Source organism: Zootermopsis nevadensis, unplaced genomic scaffold, assembly GCF_977971745.1.
Source record: "Zootermopsis nevadensis isolate Lab colony 2312 unplaced genomic scaffold, Znev_1.0 Znev_ptg000013l, whole genome shotgun sequence".
In the NCBI taxonomy this organism is placed as follows: Eukaryota; Metazoa; Arthropoda; class Insecta; order Blattodea; family Termopsidae; genus Zootermopsis; species Zootermopsis nevadensis.
In genome coordinates, this window is record NW_028259145.1 from 5,325,322 (window position 1) to 5,351,427 (window position 26,106).

Sequence of the window (26,106 nt, forward strand, 5' to 3'; positions counted from 1 at the left end):
CACTAGTTTCGATTTTAGTACAAATACATGTCTATTGCACAGCTTCGCCGAATCCTGGATGACAGATAAACGAATACAGACAGAAGTACAAATCATAGCAGTAACAACACCAAGGGGTGATCGGGGGAGGGGAATATTCCGGTAAGTTCCGTTCAGATGGTACTAATCATGTCCGTCAGATGGAGAAACCTCTGAAGGTTAACCTGCAATCTAGTGGATGAGATGTAAACAAAGTTTGATAGTTGTGGATCATGGCGGTTGTGAAGCACAAAGTTTAAATTTTAAGAGATTAATAAGTACCATATTACGCAGACTTAAAGAACTGAAATAAATTATCGAAGACAGGATAATGTCGGACATTAAATCCGTAATAGCACTGCTGTGCAAACATGTGAAACTTTCGTTTAATGTGAACGTGAAGCCAGAACATTTCAGATTGTCAAAATTCAACAAAACTGAAGACAGCTGCGTAAGTTTATATGTTTATTTCTGCCAAAATGTATGGATAACACTTCCCTGAAAACAGTTCTTGAACCCCGGTAATCGTGAATGTTGGTCATTTTTCCTAGACAAAACTGTTAATAATTATCCACTTTCAAATAATGGCTTATTATATGTGTTAATTTTCGTTGCAGGTCTGTCAGATGTGGGGAATTCTTTATAAGATGTGTAATGAAGTGTATCCTCATCTTTGTGATGGTAAAATATCCAGTGCCAGTTGTATAATGACTTTACGTGCTTAAAAGTATTTTATGTTGATTGTGGCGTTCTGGGTTGAGACAGCGTGTGGTCTTGCGGGTGGCTACCAATGCCCCTTCTTCTCTTTTCACATTTTCATGGGCAATTTACCCTGAAGATTGGTGTGATTGGTTTCTCCTAAATTTTTGTAACCACTTACAGAATCATCACAAACTAGAAGACCATGGTCAATATCTTTCCTGCCATAAGAACCTGGTATCTCAGATAAAGGATTTTAGCTTCTCAAGTAACTTCTACATGAATAATATAAAAAGTTAGTAATTTCATACCTTTGTAACATGGTGACCAACTGCATTAAGCTACTTATTGGTTTTATAGGGTTAGTGACTTTAACTAAACTTCAAACTCGGTGGCAGGTTAGGGGATACATAATAGTCTTATAGGTTACCATGAATAAACCCAAAATTCAGTGGCATGTTTATGTGGTTATCATATTGACTGAATTAGGGGTTAGCAACAAAATGAACTTTGCACTGTGACCATTGATCTGTTCTGCATCCACTTCTGTATTTTGCCCTCTAAATAGACTGCATACATACTTATTTATTATAATCGATAGATCTATAGGTTATTCAGATGACAATTAGATGTGGAATATGTCATAATAATACACGAGAGGTTGGCAATTGGTCAAAGAAGCCAATTTTTATTCCTTGTGCTGACTCAAGTGGGGCCTTACAATCCGCAGATTAAAAAAAAAACACTTTATGCTGTAGTTTAAACTCATCTATGTCTACTACAAAGAGCATGGAGTCATACGTGAATGTTATGTAAGGAGTATAATGCCACTTCATCTGAGTATAGCTGGTGGTTGACCCACAGCAACTAGTGGCAACTGATGTAGTGATTGTACATAGCAGGAAGATTGTGCCTTGGAACACCCACCAAATGTCCATCCTCTTCTTCCAAGATAAAGTGTGCTCTAAAAGTACACTAAATACTGAACAATGATTTGTCATCTTGAACACTAATTTAAAAGAAAAGCATCTGATTGAAATTAATTTTTGAGTAGCTGAACTTTAGGAGGCATACAAAAACATACAAAAACAATATCATGTATGATCTGAAGCTTTCACAGCGACTAAGTATAATGAATTCTTCTCGGGCTACCAGCTGTCTAAGGTGGATTCATGGAGAAAACACCGTTTCAAGAATCATCCTCAGGGTGGGTACCGACAGTACCCTGAGGACGAGAATGGTTCTCAAGATGGCGTTTTCTCCATTAAACCACCTCATACGGCTATTAGTCCAAGAACAATTGATTAAAAAACAATATCAGTTTTTACATAGCAGGCTTCATATTGCTATGTCCTGCAATTTGAGTTCATAGCATGGAAGAAATTATGTTCATGCAAACTAATTTTTCTTTGCGTCTTAGATTTGCACAGCGCTCTTTACGGTTGGACGTCTGAAATACGAAGCGCTGCGATGTCTGTAAATGAGGTTGATCCTTGCCACAAGTGTGTTCTGCACTTCGTGTTGAAGTGGCCATGCGTTAAAGAATGGTTGTTGAATATTTCATGTTCTTAAGTAATGTACGTCTAGAGAACTTTTCTGCCGTTATTAATTCCTAATTGTTCTTATAATTCTGTTTCAGATGATGTTGTGAGTTTTGTAAAACTGAGTTTTGCTATGATGAAATACAACAGCATTGAATTTTATTGTCTTCCACCGGATATGTCATCAGGAAGCAGGGAGCTCCTATTAGCAATGGGCTGGCTAATGCTTATTTCAGATGTTCTAGAAGTATCCACCAATAGGAAATTAAGGGAATCACCAATGAGTATGGAGTTTGATGTTAAAGTGAATCAGGTATAGCAAATGCATATCAAGTGACATGTATCTCAATTTCATGTCTGATCTTGTAATTTCTCATCCTCTTACATGTGAACATGTCATTCGAAAATCACGCCCCTTCATTGTTTCTTCAGTTGTTCTTTATCTAATATTATTAGAGCGATAAAATTAAAGATTATGAGATGGGCAGAAATGCGCAGAGGAGGAGAAATGTGTACAGAATTTTAGTTGGGGAAACTCCAAGAGAAAAATCATTCCGAAGGCCTAGATATGGATGGGAGGATGCTATTAAAATGTATCACGGCTTTTGGGAACATGCTAATGAACTTTCACCTCCCATAAAAAGTTAAGAATTTCTTGAGTGGCTGAGCGACCAACCAAGGACTCTGGTGTACGCAGTTGTGCTCTGTGCCAGCAGATTGGTTGCAGAATGCCTCCAGTCTCTGTTACAGGTACAAGAGCAACATTAAAGATTCTCAACCTGCGAGTACACACATCCAACAAGTTTTAGAATGTCTTCATAAGACCCTTCAGTGAGTCTTACCTTATAGACATACCTATACCACCATGTCTTCTCGATCGTCCTACCTGTGAACTGCGTCTTGTCAGAGACGGAAAGGGCACAACACCATCCCACTTATACAGACATTATTTCCATGAGACGATCTCCATCTGTCATAACTACGTTGATGTGGCATTAGTCTATGGATTCACTGGCCGACTGTGCCTTTGTCTATGATGAACTTGCGTTCACTTTCTAGCCCAATAATAAAATGATGTCGGTGTACTTGACTGGAAGTTAAGGTAACCAAATGAAAGAATGCACGTTAAAAGGGGAAACGGAAGACGGAGGTGATCTTCAGTTGCTGTTCCTTTTTCTGCATGTCCTTTTACCATGTATCGTCTGCACAAGAATGACAACGAAAGAGAGAGGGGCTTATGCCGAGACGGACAGTTATTACCACAATAATTTTTCCACAAATGTTAGTTTCTTAAAAGTTTCATTGCTGTGCATAGTTTGGTGAGGATCTGCTTCACAGCATATGTTTGTGCCTTTTGTAGCTTTTGGTTCACGTGATTATGATTTTGATAGCATCTCTAAAGAATTTTGTTTTTTGCTTTTGTGATTTAGGAAACCAAAAGTGTTCCTTTACAGCCTGTGTTCAAGGCGGGATCATTGGAAAGTACTTTAAATTCCATTCTTTGGGCTGCTGGAAAAATAAGGCACAATGTGAACGCTATTGCTGAAACTAATCAGGCAAGAGTCACTTTTGCAAACCGGGTAATTATATAGCTTTTATATTTGCCTCTTAATGTTCTTGTAACATTGTCGTCTTCATGTAATGCATATAGGTTTTGCACGTTGTGTGTGATATTAGGGTAGAATTATAATAAAGGATAATATAATTAAAAATAAATTGTGATTAATATTTATACTTTAATGCATGTTTTCCACAGATGAAACATGAAAATTTGGATAATGGAGGAGGAGATAATTCATTTTTGACAGAAATTTTATATAAGCATGTGCCCTAATCGCAATGGTTGCAGAGTTATTGGTGCTGAAAGCGTGTGCAACAAGTGCAGTTAAAGATATCTAAAGTAGTTCCGAGGCCAAATAGTTTCTAATAAATTAACTCTCATGGCAGTTCACAGACATCTGCAGGAAACTCACACATTTTTATTGGAATGTCCCCACAAACAAGACGAGAACGTTGTGGCTGAATATAGGTTTGCACCCAAATACTAGTAGGATTTCTTCATAGCTTTGTGTTCCTCACTTGTCAGTCTCGCAGGCATTAAATTTTGAATGTTCATATCCATATCACATAGACCCCATTCAGCATCTAGAACCGCAGTACTATGATGTAAGGTTACAGTTTTGCAAGTAGGTCAGTGCTCACCCAGGACTCTGCCCCTTGATTTTGTTCACTGATGTGGTCAGTTAGCAACCTGCTCACAGTCTTTGGAAAACTTGCTGCACCAATCATACACACACATTCAGACGATACAGTCTCGTCCCCATATTGTGCACTTAATCTGTGAAGAATTTTAGCCAATTTCACTTTCTCTTTCACCAAAAATTTTAAAATACAGCACTGTACTACTCTCAGGCATCTATGTGCATGTATTTCTGCCTTCCAGATAGTTAATAACATACACCCTCTTCTAATAATAATAATAATCCGTGGCGTAACAGCCCTATGTGAGCCAAAGCCGACTAGCTGGCTGCTGGCCTCACGTTCACATGCCTAAGCAGAGGTGAACAATCATCCAACCAGATACTGGGTGACGTGTGGTCAGTACGATGAACCCCCAGCCATTGCTAGCTTTCCTGACCAGATTACGCTACTCATTGTAGCTCCCCAATTTCCTCATGATGCTGGGTTGGCACCGGTCCCGCACACTGGTCGAAAATCTCATGAGAAATTTCTTCTCCCCCCGAGACACGAACCAGCACACATTCCGGCTACAGCGCGGGGCTTCCTCTTCTACCTACATTCATATCGATGACCCACCATCCTTAAATATTTCTCTGTTATTTATTACTATATAATCTCAGGAGTTGTAACACCATTGCTAGATTAAGAATGAGTTGTCATGTCAATTATGGTTGTAATATGATTCAATTTTTTCCACAGGTTCATGAAAGTACTGTTAATTCTAGTGGGTTACCTCATCTGTCTGTCATCGAAACAAAACTTGTTCGTTACCCTGAGCTTCTACCAGAATATCTGAATAGCGTTAACGACAACATCTTGCTCATTGATACTCACAGGCAGTGGCTTAAGAAGTGCTCTGTCTTCTGGGAATGGATGGTGAGAACTTGATGGTACATTATTTCTTCCGCAACGCTCAGAGGAACACCTCTGTCACGTCACTCTCACTTTTTATTTTTGAAGAGATACGGCCGACTGCCTTCACCAGTTTGCCTTAAACTTTTACGTCTTGCTTCCTCCTTCTGATTTGAAATTCCTACGCTCCTTCCCATCTGTAAAATGTTTTTGTGGGTTTTACGAAGTATAGTAATAAAAATTTCATTTACCTTATCTCTATTTTTGTGGTTACATTAAACACAATAAATTGATTCATCAAAGTATGAAAATACAAAATATTGTCATTAATGTTTAACATAAAATTTAGAATAAAAATCAGGAAGAAAGCAAACTTAAGCTGGAGAATAATGATGATAATGATAATTGACAAAACGTCAAACACAGTAAAATATTAGTCTATTTTTTTGAGGCAAACATTATTCAAATCCTCGCACACCCCAGTAATAGCCCATGCCCTACAGTTGAACACCCGAGGGTTTATACCATAAGCGAAAGTCACGAGAGAAGCTGAATAAATATTCCTTTTGTGTAAAATGTAGACAGGAATTTGCAACTGATATTTCATGACTTCCTTACAAGCTTACAGTTTTCTTGTTTCTCGCAGGAGACTGTTATTGCTGAGAAACAGTCTGACCTTCAGATAAATCAACTCGGTGTTCATGACAAGAGAATTTTGGCTTGCGTTTTGGATGCATTGCGCCACAGGATGAAAGCTTGTATACTTCGGTGTCAGAGGGTAAGGAGCCGTAACGACACTTCTGCTTCAGATGAGGATACTGATGGAGACACGTCATCCTCGTTGCATGACCCATCAGCTCGAGGGCTGCCACGCTGCATACTACAGGCAAAGGAGAAAGATACTGAAATGGAACTGTTGCTTACAGATTCAGAAGTTCAGCTACAAGAAGTAAAGTCTTCATACAAAATAAAAAAAACAGCAATTTTACAACAAATTCATGAACTTGCAAGACAAATTGAAAATGTCGCCGTACTGTTTCCACATTCATTGAAGTGATCGTGTATAAGATTCATTTATATTTGGTGATCTCAGAGCTAGTTATCACTTACATACTGCCTTCAAATATTGTGCTGTGTGCCTGTTCTTCATAACCCGTGTAATTTAACAAAATGAAGTCTTTTGCATTCTGATTGCAGCTAAGAAAAATATAGCAAGAACATTGAAGAACACTGGAGAAACACTGTTGGCATAATAAAAACAATCTAAAATAAATAAGGTAGTAATGTCGGCTATTTTTATACTCAGAATGCTGTGTCACCTCAGAAATAGTCATTTTAATAGGTTATTCTTCATTTTTTATTTGCTAATTGTTTAGTATTCTTGTGAAATTGAACTTAAGTACAAAGTCTTAAACTTAATGTCCTATAAGCTTAATACAATTTCTTTGAATGGTCAAAGATGCTATATACGAGGTCTGCCACAAAAATAACGAGACTGATGCTGTAAGTAGGCAAACAATTATGGTGAGGGCGAAATAAGCAGACCACATTTGACCTTGATCTGTTCTCTACCAGTGACGCAAATTTCAACTTGTTTGCTTCACTCAGTAGCAGTGGACGAGTGTTTTTGTACAGACGTGTTTTTACCCAGAAAATGTCTGACTTCAAAATTGAACGAGTTAACATCAAGTTTCTTGTTAAATTGAAGAAATCCGAAACGGAAACTTTTCAATTATTGACTGAGGCTTACGGTGAAGATTGCATGTCTCGTGCACGCGTTTCTGAATGGCACAAACGATTTTCGGAAGGCAGAGAATGCGTGAAAGATGATGATCGCCCAGGACGTCCACGCACAGCTGTTCAAGGCAATGTTGATTGTTTTCTTCGATATCAAGGGTATTGTGATGGCAGAGTGGGTACCCAGTGGCCAGACGGTAAATCAGCAGTATTACATTGAAGTCTTGACAAAATTGCGTGAACGTGTGAGAAAGAAACGACCGGAATTATGGAGAAACGGGTGGATTTTGCACCAGGACAACGCTCCAGCCCTCAACGCCTTGTCTGTGAAGCAGTTTTTAGCTAATAAAAACATCACTGTGCTTGACCACCCACCCTATTCGCCAGACCTCGCTCCCTGCGACTTCTACGTCTTCCCAGAGATGAAGTCGGTGCTCAAATGAACCCATTTATTGTCGGTAGAAGATGTGAAAGCAAAAACGGCGGAGATCCTCAACAGCCTTACAGAACATGACCTGCGGAATTGCTTTGAACGTTGGCAGCATCGTATGCAGCAGTGTGTCAACTCAGAAGGGAACTATTTTGAAGGTGATCGTAGTTGATTTTCTGAATTTGTTAAATAAAAAGAGTTACAGGCACAGTCTCGTTTTTTTTTGTGGCAGACCTTGTATACTATGTACTGGCCCCTAATCTCGGTGTACTTGGTAACCAGTCGTTTAAAATTGCCAAAATGAAGAATAATGTTCTGTAACAATTTTCTTCTGAGACAAACTTTAAGTCTATAAATATCTGATACACTATACTTTTGTATTCCATTTTTCCTCTGATATTTGATAAATATATTAGGGTTGTTCAAATGGCATGTAATAGGACAGTTTTTCTCTCCTTACATACAAGGTATAAAATATTTCTGGTTCATGCAATGAAGTAACTTCAATTTGAATATTTTAAGTAAGCTTGTAAGGTCATACATACTTTAGTTGCGAAGATGTGTGATAGATCGACGCTAACAATATAGGACACTAAGACGTCTGTCTGCACGAAAGAATGCTTCCAGCGCCCAATACCGGGCGGATGAAAGATCATGTAAACGAGCCAAACGAATTTCCAGAACATGCAACAGGAAAGACTTTTCGGCAACGGCTTTCAGATATGTGTCTTCTTTTGCATTTGAAAGTTTGTCCTTCTCCTTTTCATACCATTTATTCTTTGCTTCAATCTCTCCACCCACCTGTAAAGTTTAAGTCTTTGATCAGGATGAGAGGATAAATATTCAGCCCCAGAGACCTTTAATGAATGTGCATGAGTTGGTAATTTCTGACTGCATGATATGAGTAAAGAATTTCTTGTGTCTACCAACAGCTGTGCAAAGTCACCCCTGGTTAACTGGGGATGGCAGATGCTCAGCAGACCAGTTAAGGATGCACTCATAAGATGGCACACACCGTCACAACCCAAATGGCCACAAATGACATCTTCACTGCTGTGAGTACCTCAGATCTCAGATAATGATCTAACGATGATCCATTTTTGAAAGGAGAAGAGTCAGTCACAAATGGCGAGGTATTTTTTTCCATACTTTTCCTTCGTTTCTCACACATAATGGTGTAGTCACCTTAAAAGAGACTACAATCAATACATTCCCAAATTATAACTCTAAATTTGCCCATAATTTGTTGATATCTCCACAGTCTTAGCAATTGAAGTCCAGGCATTAAACATTACCAAGAAAAGGGAGAAACCCACAAAGTCTTCAAAAAAGAAATAAGTGTTGGTTAGTCCTATACAAACTTCATTACTTTGACCATTTTTTTATTATTTTATACGACCAGTTCTTCAGTGCCTGAGCACTGCAGTTCCCAACTTTTCATTGGCTCTGATCTATAGACAGTTGGTAGGACTCCTTGGACGGGGGATCGGCCCGTCTCAAGGCCTCTACCTTTACACAGGACAACACAAAACAGAAAAATGCGGATAAACATCCATGCTTTGAGTCGGATTCGAACCCACGGTCCCAGTGACCAAGCTGCACAAGGCCCACGCCTCAGACAGTGCGGCCACTGTGACAGCACTATTTTGACATACAACCAACACAGCTAACTAGATAACTCATTCCATGATATATAATCGTCATTGACAAGTTGATGATCACTCAACTTGTCAAGAAGTCTGCTGCTGTTAAAAGCCTGCCAGTGGACCTCATCTTCAGTCAGCTGAAGTCAGCACACACCTTCACATTACATTTCCTTCAGATACATTCTAATATTATTCTCCCACTTAATGATTAGGTCTCCCAAGTAATCTCAGCAATGAGATAATAGTATCAGCAACCTGATGATTACCTCATCAAAATATCCCTGAATTTTACTGATTCTGCTGACAAGCTGCTGTCTGAAGTCTGCAATGCAGTCCTCCCTGATCTGCAAAGCCTGACGCTGCGAGACTGTTTCCGGATTGCCGATACGAGCAAAATAGGGGGCTAGAAAATCAACGCCTGTTTCAACTTCTCTTGCATCTTGAGCACGTATTTGCTTGTCCTGTGTACAAATATATCAGACAAAAAGTTGTTAATAAAACATGGCAACTGTAGAATAACATAAATATGTAAGAAAATGGCAGGCATGCTTTATGCACGAGACAATGAGTTATACATTGCAGTTTACATTAAATCTTACCTTTAAATCTAACAATATTAAAAACTACATTCGAGTGTAATAGCATTTATTTTTAGTTGTGTCACGTATAAATTCTAAATTAAAAATAAAAATCCGTAATTGCATTTATATTATGCTCTTATGGCAGTATGTAACAGTACAGCATACCAACACTTTTTCCATAATTACAAATTCCATTCTTTAGAAAAGCAGATCAGTAAAAAAAACTACAAACTTTTCAAAGGTAAGCTTTATATTTTCACTTAAATTCCTATTTTTTTTTCATTATCCTTTCCCACTAATGAGAAAAATGAAAGGGGAGCACTGGTACTCTGTCTACAAAAAGAGCCCTATGTATATTAATGTTTTATAATATGCATTTCTTTTAGAAAACTTATACTTTTATGTTGTCTTACAAATTTATTATATGCATATGTTACATATTATCAGAGGTCAGTATATTTAAATTCTGTTAACAATACACTAATGAGCTTACTCTATTTTTCATGTTCTCCTTCGCTAATTCGTTCTTTTCCATGTTGAAGATAGAGACATCCAATTGTGGTTCACACAATTCAATGGAACGCTGTTGAAGTATTGTACTAACCTGGAAGTAGGAAGTGCTGTCATGAATAAGACTGAATGATAGAAAGATGAACTGAAATGAATCTTTCAGATTAGTTATGTTTGGCTGCAGTAAAACACTCCTGGTAATGCAATGCAATTTATAAGATGAATTTCCTACTAAGAGAGCTATATAGGAATGTGTTCTAGTGTGCTCAAGATGACTTCACCCCCAAGCAAAGTGACCCTTCAGACAGGAACCTATAAACGCTCATGGAATCCCAGATTTCTGTAGAAAGCAGACTGTCAGTAAATTAGCGGAGCTCAACAACACCAAGCAATCATTTTATTTTGGGGAATTTAAGAGAAAGAAGCAAATTGTTTTCTGGACATTATCCATCGTCCAAGATTAAATAAAATCAATAAAACCACTCAAGTTTCCTGAATTTAAAATGTACACCAAGTCTATACCTGTTATGTAGCTCAAGTCTGAAACTTTGTGATGATGGTGCGTTCTTGTTCTTCGATGATTGATTATGTCCAGAAAACAATTTGCTTCAACAGCGCACCATCGTCACAAACGTTCAGACTTGAGAAACTTGAGGGAATCACTATTTATTACCTATACTAAGAACTAACTCTCTGGCAGTCGAACCCGAGGTTCAGCACCAATGACACCAAAGCCTGACGCTGGACACAGTCCTGAGCCAGTGAGATCTATCTGCCACTCTCAAAATTTATTTCTCAAAGTAATCCCTTCAGTTGGTTCTCTGTCTTTCATGTGGAAGAACACACACTTCAGCCAGATTCTGTAGCAGTATCCACTTCTTGTCTCCCCATCCTAGATATACATCCTGCTCATCAGAACCTGTTACACCTCCAACAATTTCATCGCAAACCTTTCTTTTACTATAATAGTTCTAGCTAGACATTTACATTTTTAAAGGTTCTCAAATGAGTTGTCATTTTATAACTTTATTGCAGATTCTGACTTTGCGACAAGCTTTACTTCTAGTTATCTCGTAAAAACAAAATGCAGAATTGACATTTGATGTAACATACGAAATCTATATCCTTATTTCTAGGATCATATACGCATGTAAAAATATGGGTAATGCCACGGACACTGCAGTTCACCGACAACATGTTATATGAAACATGTTTATGTATACAGCAAAGAAGGAAATGTGAAGGTGTAGAATATAAGTTTGACATACTTCTTCTTCTATTTGTCTTGCAGAAAGAATAGAATCCCCTTCAGCCTTCATCTGCTCTTCCAGCAATTGGAACAAGTACGGATGCTTTGGTGGAAGGTCTGCGGGATCTGTCTGTGAAATCCCAATAAATGCATTCATATACAGTACGTTTGGAAACTAACGCCTAACCTATTGAGCATAGTTTCTACACCATGAGTTTTAACGTGTACTGCAACTGTTGTAATAAATTGCATATTTGCACGTTATACACTAGAGTCCTGATTATCTGACCTAAGAAATACAGAAAGATGGTCAGATAATCTAAAATTAAAAAGACAAGGGTAGATATCAACTTAGTTTATGATATTATTAAATTACAAAAAAAAATGCAATGCAACATCAAATAATGACATCTCACAAACAAAACTAGTATTCAACATAAAGTAAATTAGTAAATTAAAGAGTTTATTTTTAATAAATTAGTGAGCCTCCTTCCTTTTCTTTGCGGCAAGGACACGCCAACACCTGAACAGTAGAGCATCTGCAGCAACTGAGTACATAAAATGCAGAAGGTGAATGATGGGGGAGTGTGATTCATTCTACTACATGTCAAGTTGACTGTTGATAAAATAGAGTGTTCTGACATGACACATCAGATAAAATGGAATGTCAGATAACTGAAGGTTGGATAATTAACACTGAACCCCAACCCAAGGCAACACAGTCAGGTTCACATAATTGTGCTATATTTCTGTGAGATCTATTTTAATATTATCCCAGGAGTCCACTTATAAGCATGGATAAATTGGGTATTCATGGCTCTAAGATACTAACCTGTCCCCCGCCGTAGCCGTGCGGTCTGAGGTACCATGCTTTGGACCAGCGATACGGAATGTGCGCTGGTTCGAGTCTCGGGGGGAGAAAAAATTTTCTCAATAGCTTTCGACCAGTGTATGGGACCGGTGCCAACCCAGCATCGTGAGGAAATTGGGGAGCTACAATAAGTAGCGTAATATGGTCAGGAAAGCTAGCAATGGCTGGGGGTTCGTCGTGCTGACCACACGTCACCCTATATCTGGTTGGATGATCGTTCACCTCTGCTTAAGCACGTGAACGTGAGGCCAGCAGTCAAGCTAGTCGGCTTTGGCTCTCTGGAGCTGTTACGCTACGGATTTCATTTCATTTAAGGATACTACCCTAACACTTACTTGGAGGTACCAAAAGAAATCCAGTCACAATATCTGATCCCCATTCACAGGTTTCATGTAATTCATCAGTATGTGGGATATTAGATTTTCATGGTGGTACGGAAGATGATGAACATCATCATAATTCATCACTGTTCATCATCCTATCAAATCTCATCAATGCCACATAATATCCACAGATGATACAATGTTGTAAAATAATTAAATGAACTGAACAATGTTGAGCTCACCTGATATCCTACTGTAAGGTCTGGATTAAAAGTAAGCCTGTCAGTCATTTCGGTCAGAGGCGGCTTGATGAACTCACGAGTGGCCGCTGTAACTTTACCAGGCGCATAGTGAAACTTCAGTAAGATGTGGTTATCTGTCACGGCAAAAGTCCGGCGAGCGACGTCACTGTCGGCATTCTTCTTGGGATTTCGATGGAACTCCTCAACAAGTTTCTATAAGAAACCACGTCTGTCACTTCAAAGCAACTAAAACTTAGTGACTAGATTCATCACAAAAATAACAATTCATATGAGGAGTACCCACAGAAGTTGGTGTAATTTCTTGTTGTTACTTATACAGCCACCCACACTTTCAAAAACTTTATCACATTAGTCACATCGGTATAAACATACTTCTCACATTCAAGAATGATATCATTCTCTGACTCAACCACTGTGAAAATTACTTTTTGGCTAATAACTTACACCCTTGTACTTTCTGTAGTAATCATAATACATACCGGTAAACAGAGTCCAAATTCTTTTGTATTTTGTTGGGATATGTGAGGGGACCAACACCAGAGTGCAGCAATCTGTTATATGGAGGTGAGCACAGTGGAAAAGCCGGCCGCAGTGGCCACGCGGTCTGAGGCATGGTCCTAGTGCGCCTGGCCGCTGCGACCATGGGTTCGAGACCCACTCAAGGTATGGATGTTTGTCAGCGTCTCCTCTTCCAGTCTGGTGGGTAAAGACTGGCTACAGATGGCAAGGCAAAACCACCGTGGTACTTTAGCAAGAAAAGCCCGAAAGGGGTCACGACGGTCAAGCTGACCATAGACGATGAAAAAAGAAACAGTGGCAAAAGTGTTGATAACCCCTCTATCCCCCTCTCTCATTTACAAACTCCCTGATGGTAAATGTAAACCAAACTACATATTTTCTGCTTTCATTCCTTACCAGTACATTTCTGTTAGGTCCCTCCATTTGGCCCTGACCTCTTGGTTGATAGTCCACCTTACGATAACATAAGAAGTCTATACGATCCTGAAAGTGTTGTACAAGATAAAGTGGATCCATTTCCAGTTTTTCCAAGCCATCATGACGAGCCATGTGGTAGAACAGCATTGTTCGCTTACCTTCAACTCCATTCCATCCCAAGAAGAAGGAATGTTCTGTCAACAAAATTAACGAAGACAAAATTTAATTTCAGAAACTAAAGTATGCCTGTAGTTCAGTAAGGTTAATTATCTAGTGTGAACGTTGTAACATCTTTTTATGACTAAAATTCTGTAATTTAATATTTGCCACATTCATTTTCAACAACACCTAAATATGACCAAACAAGAAGACATTTATCAGTTCATGTAAAGAAAAACTGAAATAATAAAAAACCAGGTTTTGTTGGAAATGTTGGGTTTCAGAAGGTGAAATGATGAAGTCTAGGAAATAGTCTGTGGCTTGCTTTGGCACAGAACTGAAAATGGTAGTAAGCAGGTTGATAAAAGAGAGGCTCATCGCCCTGATGATGGAGGCAGTATGAACCTCTGAAACATCGGTAAACTTCTACCAGACAACACGACACAACAACCCAGAAGACAGCCATTTTCAATCATAATCATCTTGAGCGGGGAGCTGTTGTTACAGCAAGGCAACAACTGTAAAGAATCGCTGACATGTGGTAAATTGCGATTATATATATTGTTAAAAATGGCTACACTAAGCTGGCACAGATGGATTGAATGATTTTTAGCAGAACACTGTAGTTCTAGACTTCAATTTAAATATAAATTACATAACCAAGTACATAAACTTAAATAACTGTAAAAAATGCCAAATTATTTTTTATCCTACTTGCTAAGAACTTGGAAATCATTCATCAGTTCCAAAGACACTTCCTTCCGCGCTGTCATAAAATGTTTCATCGTTGCGTGTGTCTGAATTTCTGTCTCAAAGCATACGACTTTCCTCCACCAAACTTATCAGACGTTCAACATCAACTTCGGCTTCACTCAACTGACCTACCTGCACTAGTCTACAAGTTTCATACTCAACTTAAACTGAATTATGCTTATAGGTAAAATACAAAATGTTGTTCTACAGCTGCTTTACTTCCTTTTGTGAGTTCCCAGAATTAAGGAATATCTGTCAGAAAATGTGTTTTATGGAAGTACACATTTGGTTGTACTGGTCTCTAGGAAGTGGTCTGTTATTTAACCAGTCTGATACCATCAGACTGTAGTGAGCATTCCATTGGTGCAACACTGGTGAAATGTTTTCACTATATAAAGGAAATGTCAATGTGTTCGTCCATCTGTTTTACTCAACAAACTGTCAATTTTAACATGCATTAGAAAAATATATTGAGTAAAATTGGCCCAACACTTATGCTTACTTATAGAAACACAGATTCAGTTTTACGGTTATCTTTCCTGAGATGCGTAAGATGACACGTAAAACTGCATAACTATACCTCTGAGGCAGTCGCCTCTCCCTCGTTTGAAGACCTCCACGGTGCAGTTACTGATCAAATTTCTCCTGACTTCCAGAAGGCAATCAACACGATTGCTGTAATATTCGTACACAAACTCTGGACGAATCCAATCATAATCTGCATAAGCAGTAATCCGAGTCACCAGCCCATCTTCCTGCACGTAGGGTGCAAACTTCTCCAGTTTGCTTTTCTTATACAGAACTGTCTTACTGCCTTCAGGAAATCGATTCTCATACGCTGCAAAAATCAAATATTTGTACACTAAGTTCTGTGAACTTGACTCATCAGACTGCAAACATAAATAAAACATTTCGATAGCCATAGAATTTGGTACGAACAGCTCTGAGGCTGGAACAAGACACAAAGATTGAATGGGGTTATAGTTGACATAACCTAAAAAGACAGTGAAAGATATTGTACTCATATTCCCACTACTTATTTTCTGATCTAAGACAATGAAGATTCTGAAGGTTATTAATGTTGCCCTATCATAACAGAATCTGTCCTTCATCCTTATTCTGTGATAAGAAATATTTATTTTCATACCAACCAGGAAATATAAAGCATAAAGTCTTGAAACTGTAAACCCCTTGAACTCTGCCTGATTTCAAGCAATGAAATAAGAGTGGGACCTACTACTCAAGATTCAGTTTATTGCGCCATGTAGTCTTGTAGATTTCCACCTACCAGACTACACAGCGCAACAACCCAGAAGACAGCGATCTTCAGGCTCACCGCCGTGAAAACCTCAAATCGTACAAAATATCATAAACTGATGAACACTCGCGAGTCAAAGTCCAGCCAGCATCCTTGTGATACAGAACTTTAAATCCTGTATTCTCACCCAGTAAAAGATAACAATTTCTGAACTACAGGACTTTTTATCGCAAAGATCGCCGCTCTGTGGTCACTACAGATAGACCCATCCATGCTACGAGTAAAATCAATTGTCTACCCACGTTTATTGTCAAAAAAAAAGCCAAAGATACTACATCCTAAACTGAATTGAACTAATCCAATAAGAAGTGTATCAACTTCACAATAGTAGCTCATAACTCTTACAGACATAAGCAAGGAGCGATGTTTTGCTGAAGAACAGAAATATGGACAAAATATGAAAATATAAAACTTTGTTTTGTTCTTTTTATCATCTCCTTTCCACTTTCTCTCCCTTTTCCTGACTGCTTACCGACATTTGAAATTTCCAGCCTCTCCACCCAAGATGCAGGCATATCAAGATGTTTTTCTGCCAAAATTGTGTCAGCAGAGACCTCCTCGTCACCATGATCCGACTTCCGAGCCTGCCAAGGTTCACCTGGTAAAAGATGCTCCCAGCATTTCAAATCGGTCAGCTCAAACTTCAGTTTCTAAACAAAACAAAGTTTTACTGTACAATTAATTTACCACTATATTTTCTTGTATTGCAACCAATACTTGACTTTCAGTTACGATGTCCATTTAGAAAACTTTGCAATAGTACAGTTCATTAATTTCTCTTCTTCTTCTTCTTCTTCTTCTATGGCTCTCCAGTCCATATTCAGTCCATGGCCTCCTCAATTCTCCTCTTCCATTCGATCCTCTGTTAGGTCCGTCTGTCCGAGGCTTTGATTGAGGTTTCAAAACATCATCCTTTTTACAATGCAAGGTTGTTAGCCTTGCGACCAACCCCCAACCTGGAGGACCAGGGTGCCTGTCTTAGTCTTACCTCTCGCCCTACCAGTAGCTATGGGGTCACTGAGGTACTCAGCCCCACCACCATGACAAGCTGATTCCATGCATACTACTTATTCATCGCCCTGATGACAGAGGCAGTATGACCTCTGAAACGTTGGTAAACATCGACCATACTACACAGCGCAACAACCCAGAAGACAGAAATCTTCATACTGATGACGGAGGCAGTATGACCTGTGAAACGTTGGTAACCATCGACCAGACTACACAGCGCAACAACCCAGAAGACAGAAATCTTCATACTCTGATGACGGAGGCAGTATGACCTCTGAAACGTTGGTAAACATCGACCAGACTACACAGCGCAACAGCCCAGAAGACAGAAATCTTCATCGCCCTGATGACGGAGGCAGTATGACCTCTGAAACGTTGGTAACCATCGACCAGACTACACAGCGCAACAACCCAGAAGACAGAAATCTTCATACTCTGATGACGGAGGCAGTATGGCCTCTGAAACGTTGGTAAACATCGACCAGACTACACAGCGCAACAACCCAGAAGACAGAAATCTTCATTCATGCATTTGTGTTCCTTCATAAAGTTTTTAACCCCTTGCAAGGCTTGGCGTGTGACTTCAAGCCAAGAACGCAGGGATGTTTTCTGCTAGTGACATCTCTACAACATTATTTAACTACAAGAACACTGAAATGAAAAAGGAAAGAGTCGATCTACATTAAATTTAAGTTCTTTTCACTCCATTTCATTTGAAAAACATTGTGTATCTGAAATTACTTGCCAAGGTAGGTTACAGTTTAAAAGTTCACGATGGCAAGGAAATTGTTAACGATGAATGAAAACGAAAGTTCTTTACACTTACCTTGCACCCTTCACTGCAATTCTGGAGGTTTACCCAGTAGTTAGCGTGGTTCCACATACTCTCCAGTCCCAGATAATTAGGATTGCTTAAATCACACTTATTGCCAGTCAAGGGATCGATGAAGAACGTCTCCTGAACGTCCATACAGGTGGGCAACACGACCACCCAACTGTGTACTCTAGTGCCAAAAATATCGTCCGGGGGCGGCTTTTCAAATTCCTGCCAGGATAACATAACAAAATGGCAACAGATATTACATGTAGCATGAAAGCAATTTTTTGGACCAGTTTAATTAAAATTAAATAACACACACTATCAGATCCCTTGACAAATATCCGCTCAGGATGATTTTGATATTGTTTTACACACAATATATTCCAAACACAAAACACAAAGGTGATTTGATGCAGCATCTGGAAATAATAAGAGAAGAAATAAAGAAGAATCCATGCAGATAACAATGCCTCTCAATTTTAATGTAAATTAAATGACTCCATAACACCTATTTCATGGAGTTTGCCGCCATTTTATTAACAAGGGGCTCGGACCATCAAATTAAATTTTCTTTATCATTTTCATTTTGGCATTTGGAAGTAGGGACAGGCAAGATGTATTGATATATGTATCAGTACTTTAATACTGGTGAATCAAAATATCTGACATTTTCTGTGCTGATAACATAGGGCTACGATAACTATCTGAAAATTAAAAAGGGGCTCACATGAGGACCTTCCAGCACACCCCTGTTCTTTCCTTTCTGGTTACACAAATAAAATAAACTAATATGTCTGAATATTTAATTTGCCCATCGGCTCCAAACGCAGATGTGGAAGAATGGCAAAGGATTTAAGATAACTTCTCCCAGCATAAAGCATCGCTATACAACGACACAATTTTTGTTTGTGGACTGCACTAAACGTGTGACATTTTGTCTCTGCCATTATGGGAAGAACATGGTTTCATGGTGTTTGAGAACAGGATGCTTGGCCCAAGAGGGATGATGACATGACCGGAGGCTGGAGGAAAGTGTATAATGAGGAGGTCAACAATTCGTAATCTCCACAAAATGTTATCAGGGTGAGCAAATCGAGGAAGATGAGGTGTGTGGGCAGCACAAATGGAAGAGAAGTGACATGTGTACAAAACTGAATTGAACAACGTAAAAAGAGCCCACTTGGAAGACCTAGGAATAAATGAGAGGATAAAATTTAAATGAATCTCAAAGAAACCGGATGGGAGAGTGTGGGGAGGATTCAGCTGGCCCAGGATAGTGGCAGTGGCAGGGTCTTTGGGTTCCATAAAGGATGAGGAATATCTTGGACAACTTTACTTCAAAGAGTCTCTTGAATTTTTTTGCCAAACACCTACTTCAATTGCTTGTCTCTCCTCTTCCTCCTTTTTCCGTTGTTCCTCTTCTTTCTCACGTACTTTCTTCATCTCCATCTCCAGAAGAAACTTGCTACAGAAATTCAGAGGACTTTTTATTACGTACTTTGGCTCTGCATCATCTTCAGTCTCCGACTCTATCTAAACATAAACGCAGATGCTTTGCGAATGTATCTTGAAGTTAATGACGATATCGGATGTGGGAAGAACAATTACAGCAAATTTATACAACATTTGTAGGTAAATTCTGCACTCAAATGTCCAAAACCCATTGGCTTCACTCTTAACTGATGACATTTTCAGTAATTACAGACTTTATTCATCGGTAAGGCCGATGAATCATGATGGTCTTGGTATTTACCTTTGTACAGTTTGGAAGATACGGACACACGACTCTCGTCTGGTCGAAATCACAAAATTCCCTGGTGGCATAGCCTGATACGACATACGCGTCATAACCAGAACCAATGAGAAAGGAACATAGGAGCGTGCTGTACTCAAAAATATTTCCCATCTGCCTTTCCATCACCGCAGTTGGTGAAGACAATCGATCTGGCTGCAACAGCACAAGAAACATACAAATCAATGAAGCAAAATACTTTAACCTTTAAATTACACAGGTAAGGCCTCTTGTACCACGTGACAGTACGCTGGATTGGCTTATGTTGTTATTGAAGTGTCATCAATATAATTAAGCAGTGAACACATATAGGGGAGAAAATGACTGTCTTTTGGGATGTTGCATCATGCGGGCTGGTAGAAATTTACTAACACTTAAGTCAGTGGTGCTTACAGCTTCCACCATCAGAGCGATTATATGGGTTAATGCCGAGCTAACCTACATCATTTTATGCAAGTTATACTTTGGCAATGAAGTCTCTAGGTGGTGTAAACATTATCAGGACATGCCAGTAGCAAATTGCAGAATGAAGTGAAGTTAGGTAATATGTGGTCTGAAGGAAATAACACAATGTTTATGTTGAGTGGCAGGCATTGTGGCTCTCAGACTGCACATGGAGGATGTTCTCCTCAAATGGAATGTAATGGTGAATATATTGAATAAACACTCGGGGACAACTGACAAGGAGTGGTCCTCTAGCTTAGGGGTTGTGAATAATGCTAACAACTCCAAAATAATACACAGGGCTTTGAATTTGGTGGACTCCTGACACCGAAAAACATAATGGAGAATTTAATAACGAATGTGCGCAACAAAGTTAAGTTAAAATTTCCGGTAATTTAAATAACTCCAGTAATAACTCGTTACAGTAGCTATTTCCAAAAGTTTTCTTCACGATGTGTCATACGGTGGATCATCAGCCAAGAGTAAAAGGGACATGCGAGCTGTGGTCACCAGACACGCTCATCGTTGGTGGAGAGCATCGCCAGTACCTGCTTTGTTCTGCCATGTCATTTCTGGTCCTTCCACAGACATGAGAATATTGTTTGAGGATGTGCACTGGCAAAAGATAGTTAAAGGTTCCTCCTTCCGTGACATGACACCACCATAATCTAGTACATGCCCAGTCACAGTTTGTCACACATCGCTCCTCTAAGATTGTGATTAAGTTTCAGGTATCACGTCAAAGAGCAGTATGAGAATTTGGAAACATGACAGCTGTCCACGAGAAAATACGTACTGGATGGCAGAAGACGAATAATGGTTTCTGTGTCGCTGCAGGGGCTTCTTGATTGTGCTCTGCAGCCAACTACTACAAATACAGAATTTATCATCATTTAAAGAGCAATCCAACAACAAGTAAGTTTTTCTCCTGCTGGCAGACTGCCTCTGCCCAGTAGCACAAAAGCTACGCAAACGTGAACAAAATATGTTTCATCTCTCATCCAAATCGTCTGACACTGTACGTGGAACATTGGCCGTATCCTGACGAAGAAATATCGAATAAGACAATACTCTATCTAGTGACAGCATTTTTGAAACAAAGGAAGTGTTTTGTTTGTGGCCAAGTGCTCATCGAGGGACAAACCGATTTCAAATAGTGCAGTCAGCCGCACGAATTCAGTATCGCCATTGCGTTCATCGTTTCGTGCGTGAATGGGTTCATGTGTTACGATTCCGTTTTAAATTGAACACCCTGTACCAGCCTGTGAAAGCAAAACCCCTTCTGCAATAATGGAATAACCACTCTTTCTTTTATCGAGTATCTAGCGGTAACAATGATTTTCCAGTGCCACTTACCAAAGCTCCGTTATCGGTATATATCTCATCTCCAGCGTGAAGTGACCACACACATCCACATGTCGTGGTACTTGATTAAGCACAGGGGGCAGTTTAATCTATGGGTGTGAAACTTGGTATCTCATATCAAGGGAAGAACACGAGACTAGGGGTGTTTGAGAACAGGGTGAGAATATTTGGACCTAAAGCAGATAAGATAACGGTAGGCTAGTACCAAATGAGTCTTGGGGGCGGTGCGTAAACCAAGCAGCGGTGTGAAGCAGCTCTGTCTAGAACGCCTGGAACCTCTGCGTCCACACAGGCCTGGTTATCGCAGCATACACAATACCTTAAGCCAGGGGTGGCCAACCCAAATGATCTTTCGGGCCACTTTGGAAATGCATCATAACTCCGCGGGCCACATATAAAATTATGTATCCCCATATTAGATTTAGATACACTATAGACATTTTTTTGGAGTGAAAAATTGAAACATAATGAGTTATTATTATTGTGTTTACTATTATTCTTACATGTAAACATAGATAATATAATAATAATGATACTAAGCGTACATTGTAAAGAAATATATAGCACTAAAAATTAAATATAAAAAATATATAAATATGAATGAAATAAAAATAATGAAATCATTAAAAAATATTTATTTTACTAGTGCGATATTTGTTTCTCCACTCTTTCACTTAGCTTTTGCAAATCGATCTCAATTTGGGTATTTGCATATCGTAATTGGTGTTGCAGGTTAGCGTCCGTTATGTTTGAGCGTGTTTTGTGTTTGGTCAATTTCATTTTCGAAAAAAAACGATTCGCAGGTGTAAGTTGAACCAAAAGCGCTAACAACTTTTTGTGCCAGATTTCTCAAATTGGAAAATTTCTCTTTTGTGACGTAAGTGTTATAAAAATCTATTTTTGATTCAGATGTTTCAAAAATGTGTTTTAATTCAATATTGCACTGTAAGTCAACCAGTTCCATTTGGAGATATTCTGGGGCCGACTCGATTTTAACATGAAAGGGAGATGAATATATTTCAAAAATTTTGTTGTATTTGTCTAACTCTAAATTACTGAATCGGCTTTCAAAAGCAGCTGTAAGTTTTCTTATTTCTTTTGCATATTTGATGTAATTGTTACATTTTGATTTCTTAAATTCTTTCAACAATGGAAAGTGGTGAGCGTTATTACTTTTCAATTGCGATTCAAATAACAACAATTTCTTCTGAAATGCTTTGATGTGATTAAATGTATCGATTATAAGGTTATCTTTTCCTTGCAATGATATATTTAATTGATTAAGTTTTTCGACAATATCCACTAAAAAGCATAAATCCAATAACCACTCATCATTTCTTAATTCTGGTACAGGTCTTTGCTTGTCATTCATAAACAAGTCAATTTCTTCTCGTAACTCATAAAACCGCTGTAAACATCTTCCACGACTTAACCATCTGACTTGACTCAAGTATACAACGTCACCATATTCAGAATCTAATTCTTTCAGGAACTCCTTAAATTGTCGATGCGGAAGTGCATGTGATCGAATGTAATTCACTGTTTTTATAACTACTTGCATAACATGATCCATCGATAATACTTGGGCACATAAATTTTGTTGATGAATCAAACAGTGGATTATAATTAAATCCTCTCTTTTGGAGCGATTGCTAGTTTTGTTGTTCGATTCTATTTTATCGATTAGTAATTTTATAGCTCCATTTTCTTTACCTATCATAGCAGGTGCTCCATCAGTTGATATTCCAGAAAGTATTTCCAAATCCAACTTGTTTTCGCATAAACAGTTTTCAACAGCATGGAAAATATCTTTTCCTGTTGTTGTACCTTTTAAACTTATCAAATTTAACATTTCTTCAGTTACTTGAAATGATTCATTTACTCCACGAAGGAACACTACAAGCTGAGCTTGTATTTTTTTAATACATTGGTTTTCACTACTTTGGCCATTATAAAATAAATATATTTTGTAAAAGTGTGATGAATCTCGCGGGCCGGAAAAATGTTCAAGGCGGGCCACATGCGGCCCGCGGGTTGGCCACCCCTGCCTTAAGCATTGAGACAACAGAGTGAGTCTGTCCCATTTTGAAGTTCGCACGGTTTCTACTGCACAGAAGAAGCACACAACTTAAAGCACAGCAGTACGTATATGTACCATCCGCTTTAATATTTAGCAACTGTGCATTTTGCGCATATAATTTCGTATATGTATCAGAATAAACAGCAATTATTTCCTTTTAAAGCAGGAACCCTACTGATGTACGAGGTGCTACCCAAAAGTTCAGGGAATTTGCCCATAAAAATAATATCGCTTATCATAATTCCTAGTTTCCACCGTCTCCTTCGAAGTAGTCCCCTTGGGCATGGATACAGCGATCCCAGCGTTTTTTCCATGATTCCCTGCATCCCTGGAAGTCTTCAAGTGTGAGTGTTTTAAGCACCTCCTGGGATTCTGCCTGGATCTCCTCAATTGTGTAAAAACGTCGGCCTTTCAATCGAAATTTCATTTTGGGGAACAGGAAAAAGTGGCAGGGGGCGAGGTCAGGTGAATAGGGCGGGTGGGGAATCACTGTCGTGTTTTTGGAAGCCAAAAACTGCCGAAGAACGAGCGATGTGTGGGCGGTCGCGTTATCGTGGTGGAGAACCCAGCCGTTGTTCTCCAATTTTTCCGGACGTTTCCGCCTAATGCTCTCCCGTAGCCGCTTAAAAACTTCATGGATTGTTCGTCTACTATCTGCAACCATAGCCTCTCGCACTTTCGCGATGTTTTCCGGTGTTGTGCTTGTCGATGGTCGTCCTGAACGCTCATCATCGTCGACAGACGTTCGTCCATCCTTAAAGCGTTTGTACCACAAAAAAGTTTTACTTTGACTCACAGCATTCTCATCAAATGCTTCCACAAGCATGCGGTGGCTTTCTACAGCAGTTTTTTTAAAGCTTAAAGCAAAATCTGATGCAGATTCTTTGCTCTTTAAAATCTGCCACTACAACACAACGTTACAAAAACGCACGAGACTCAAGAACCCGGCCTCTCTCCTTCACTGCTGTTGGAACACTAATTCACAAAGGGTACTGCTCGCCCCATCTATCGGCGGCAGGACATTCCACAACCGGTTCGCGCGTGGAATTCAAATTCCCCGAACTTTTGGGTAGCACCTCGTATCAACCAACCTCTGTCCTCCGAACACTCATTCGCTACTAGGCTGGGTAGGACTCACGGCCGTTCGATTTGTGTTGGGGTCAGTTGTCCTAATTAAGATGCCTGACATTCAATCACCGTCCACCCACGCCGTCGCCCAAATGTGGAACGCAAACAATTGTATCATTCGGCCAAGGATCAACACAGCAACTTACCCGCTAGCTTCGAATTTAAACAAAGATCCACAGATCCATACTTTGTTTAACGAAACTTTCATAAACTGTAGATCAGTCTTGTCAAACAGGACCACTGTGAACCATGAGTAAGGAAGAATGTTAAAAGATGCAGTCGCGGCCAATTTTAATGTACTGTCCCAGGATTTGGACGGGGGGACTGAAGAAAATCATAAGAATCACAGAATGAACCTTTTGAATCCTGTCCCTCCAACCGCTACGTTTTCTTCGAAGGGAAACATTAAAACGTCGTGGTCTTTTAACCATGAGTAAATCCATAAGACTCCTCCTGTCTGGTAGTTTCTGGCGAGTGATCGTGATTGTACCCTAAGAAACAAATCTTTTTTCAGCATCGTAAAAAAATATATGCCTGTCGTTTGTTGTTTGCGCATGTGTTGTTTCTTTTTTTAAAAAATCTTTCCTCCCCAGTTCTGCGAACAAAAAGTGTGTCGATTGTTGCCGAATGGAACGACAATATTCCAGGCATTATTGTTATCACAATCAAATGTTTGTTTGTTTTAAATATCACATCGAATCTGAGAAGTTACGGGCTGGGCTCATTCTTAACAATGAAGTCGCTTGGATAATCAGTTCAAGGTTGCGTTCATATTCAGGCAAGTTCACTGGACGCCATTAAAAACAAAAAGGCATCGACGAACGTAATGCGTGTTTGAGTCTGTTTCGTTTTTGCCTTCCTATCGAGTGACATATACACTTCCCTGTAAACATGAATCAGCTCTGCGCATTCAACATTCCCACGCTTATGAAGGAGTTAGCATCAGAAGGTAGATATTCTCTCGTGTATCATCTGGGGGTTGGACAATGGGGTCATTAACGGCCGGTGCTCTACAGAGACGTAGTCTCACCCCATTGCTAAAACAGAAATAAAAATCTGCGGGCCAGTTTGCCAGGGTTCGAATCCCGGTAGAGGAGGATTCATCTCTTCATGCAAACCTACTCTGAACCCCCATCCACGGAACATGAGTGTCTCATACAAGTTTATTTTAACGAAATGCAAGGCAAAGTAATTTCTGGCTAAGTGTGGTTATGTACGTTTAATAAATATCCGGAGGACGTATACTCTGAAGGACAGCTTTCGATAAAAAAACGTCGAGGTAGTTTCAGGAAGCATTCCTAGATGGCACTAAACAGCCACATTAATTTAAATGCTGTAG

At 39.3% G+C, this 26,106-nt stretch overlaps 2 protein-coding genes across 14 annotated transcripts in view; one reads left to right on the plus strand and one right to left on the minus strand.

Annotated features, from left to right (window-relative positions):
* The first annotated feature begins 221 nt into the window (after positions 1-221).
* On the plus strand, positions 222-8,573 carry LOC110832394 (tubulin epsilon and delta complex protein 1). Of its 5 annotated transcripts, XR_015535163.1 has the most exons (7): positions 222-469; positions 636-699; positions 2,357-2,571; positions 3,689-3,838; positions 5,199-5,375; positions 5,998-6,628; positions 8,451-8,573. XR_015535163.1 is itself a non-coding variant. In XM_087348833.1 (6 exons), the coding sequence occupies exons 1-6, from the start codon at positions 350-352 to the stop codon at positions 6,406-6,408; spliced, it is 1,137 nt and encodes a 378-aa protein (XP_087204959.1). In that variant the 5' UTR covers positions 222-349; the 3' UTR covers positions 6,409-7,728. The 5 variants fall into 5 exon arrangements, 4 of the variants coding, with proteins under 4 accessions (XP_087204959.1, XP_087204960.1, XP_087204961.1 ...); XM_087348833.1 differs by lacking the exon at positions 8,451-8,573 and having other exon boundaries at positions 5,998-7,728; XM_087348834.1 differs by lacking the exon at positions 8,451-8,573 and having other exon boundaries at positions 3,689-3,814; positions 5,998-7,728.
* lobo (coiled-coil domain-containing protein lost boys) overlaps positions 3,975-26,106 on the minus strand; it is a 140,398-nt gene continuing 118,266 nt past the window's right edge. For 5 of the 9 annotated variants that reach the window (XM_087348477.1, XM_087348481.1, XM_087348482.1 and 2 more), the window contains 12 exons: positions 19,712-19,906; positions 19,333-19,491; positions 17,965-18,183; positions 16,600-16,777; positions 15,390-15,647; positions 13,877-14,091; positions 12,941-13,153; positions 11,524-11,634; positions 10,239-10,349; positions 9,431-9,625; positions 8,064-8,319; positions 5,928-6,231 (listed from right to left, as the gene is read on the minus strand). In XM_087348477.1, the coding sequence (XP_087204603.1) occupies positions 8,095-8,319; positions 9,431-9,625; positions 10,239-10,349; positions 11,524-11,634; positions 12,941-13,153; positions 13,877-14,091; positions 15,390-15,647; positions 16,600-16,777; positions 17,965-18,183; positions 19,333-19,491; positions 19,712-19,906 (2,079 nt within the window). In that variant the 3' untranslated portion in view covers positions 5,928-6,231; positions 8,064-8,094. Of the gene's footprint in view, positions 5,053-5,333; positions 6,232-8,063; positions 8,320-9,430; positions 9,626-10,238; positions 10,350-11,523; positions 11,635-12,940; positions 13,154-13,876; positions 14,092-15,389; positions 15,648-16,599; positions 16,778-17,964; positions 18,184-19,332; positions 19,492-19,711; positions 19,907-21,550; positions 22,001-26,106 lie in introns of those variants that run through there. The other 4 variants (XM_087348475.1, XM_087348473.1, XM_087348476.1 and 1 more) reach the window with 4 other exon arrangements.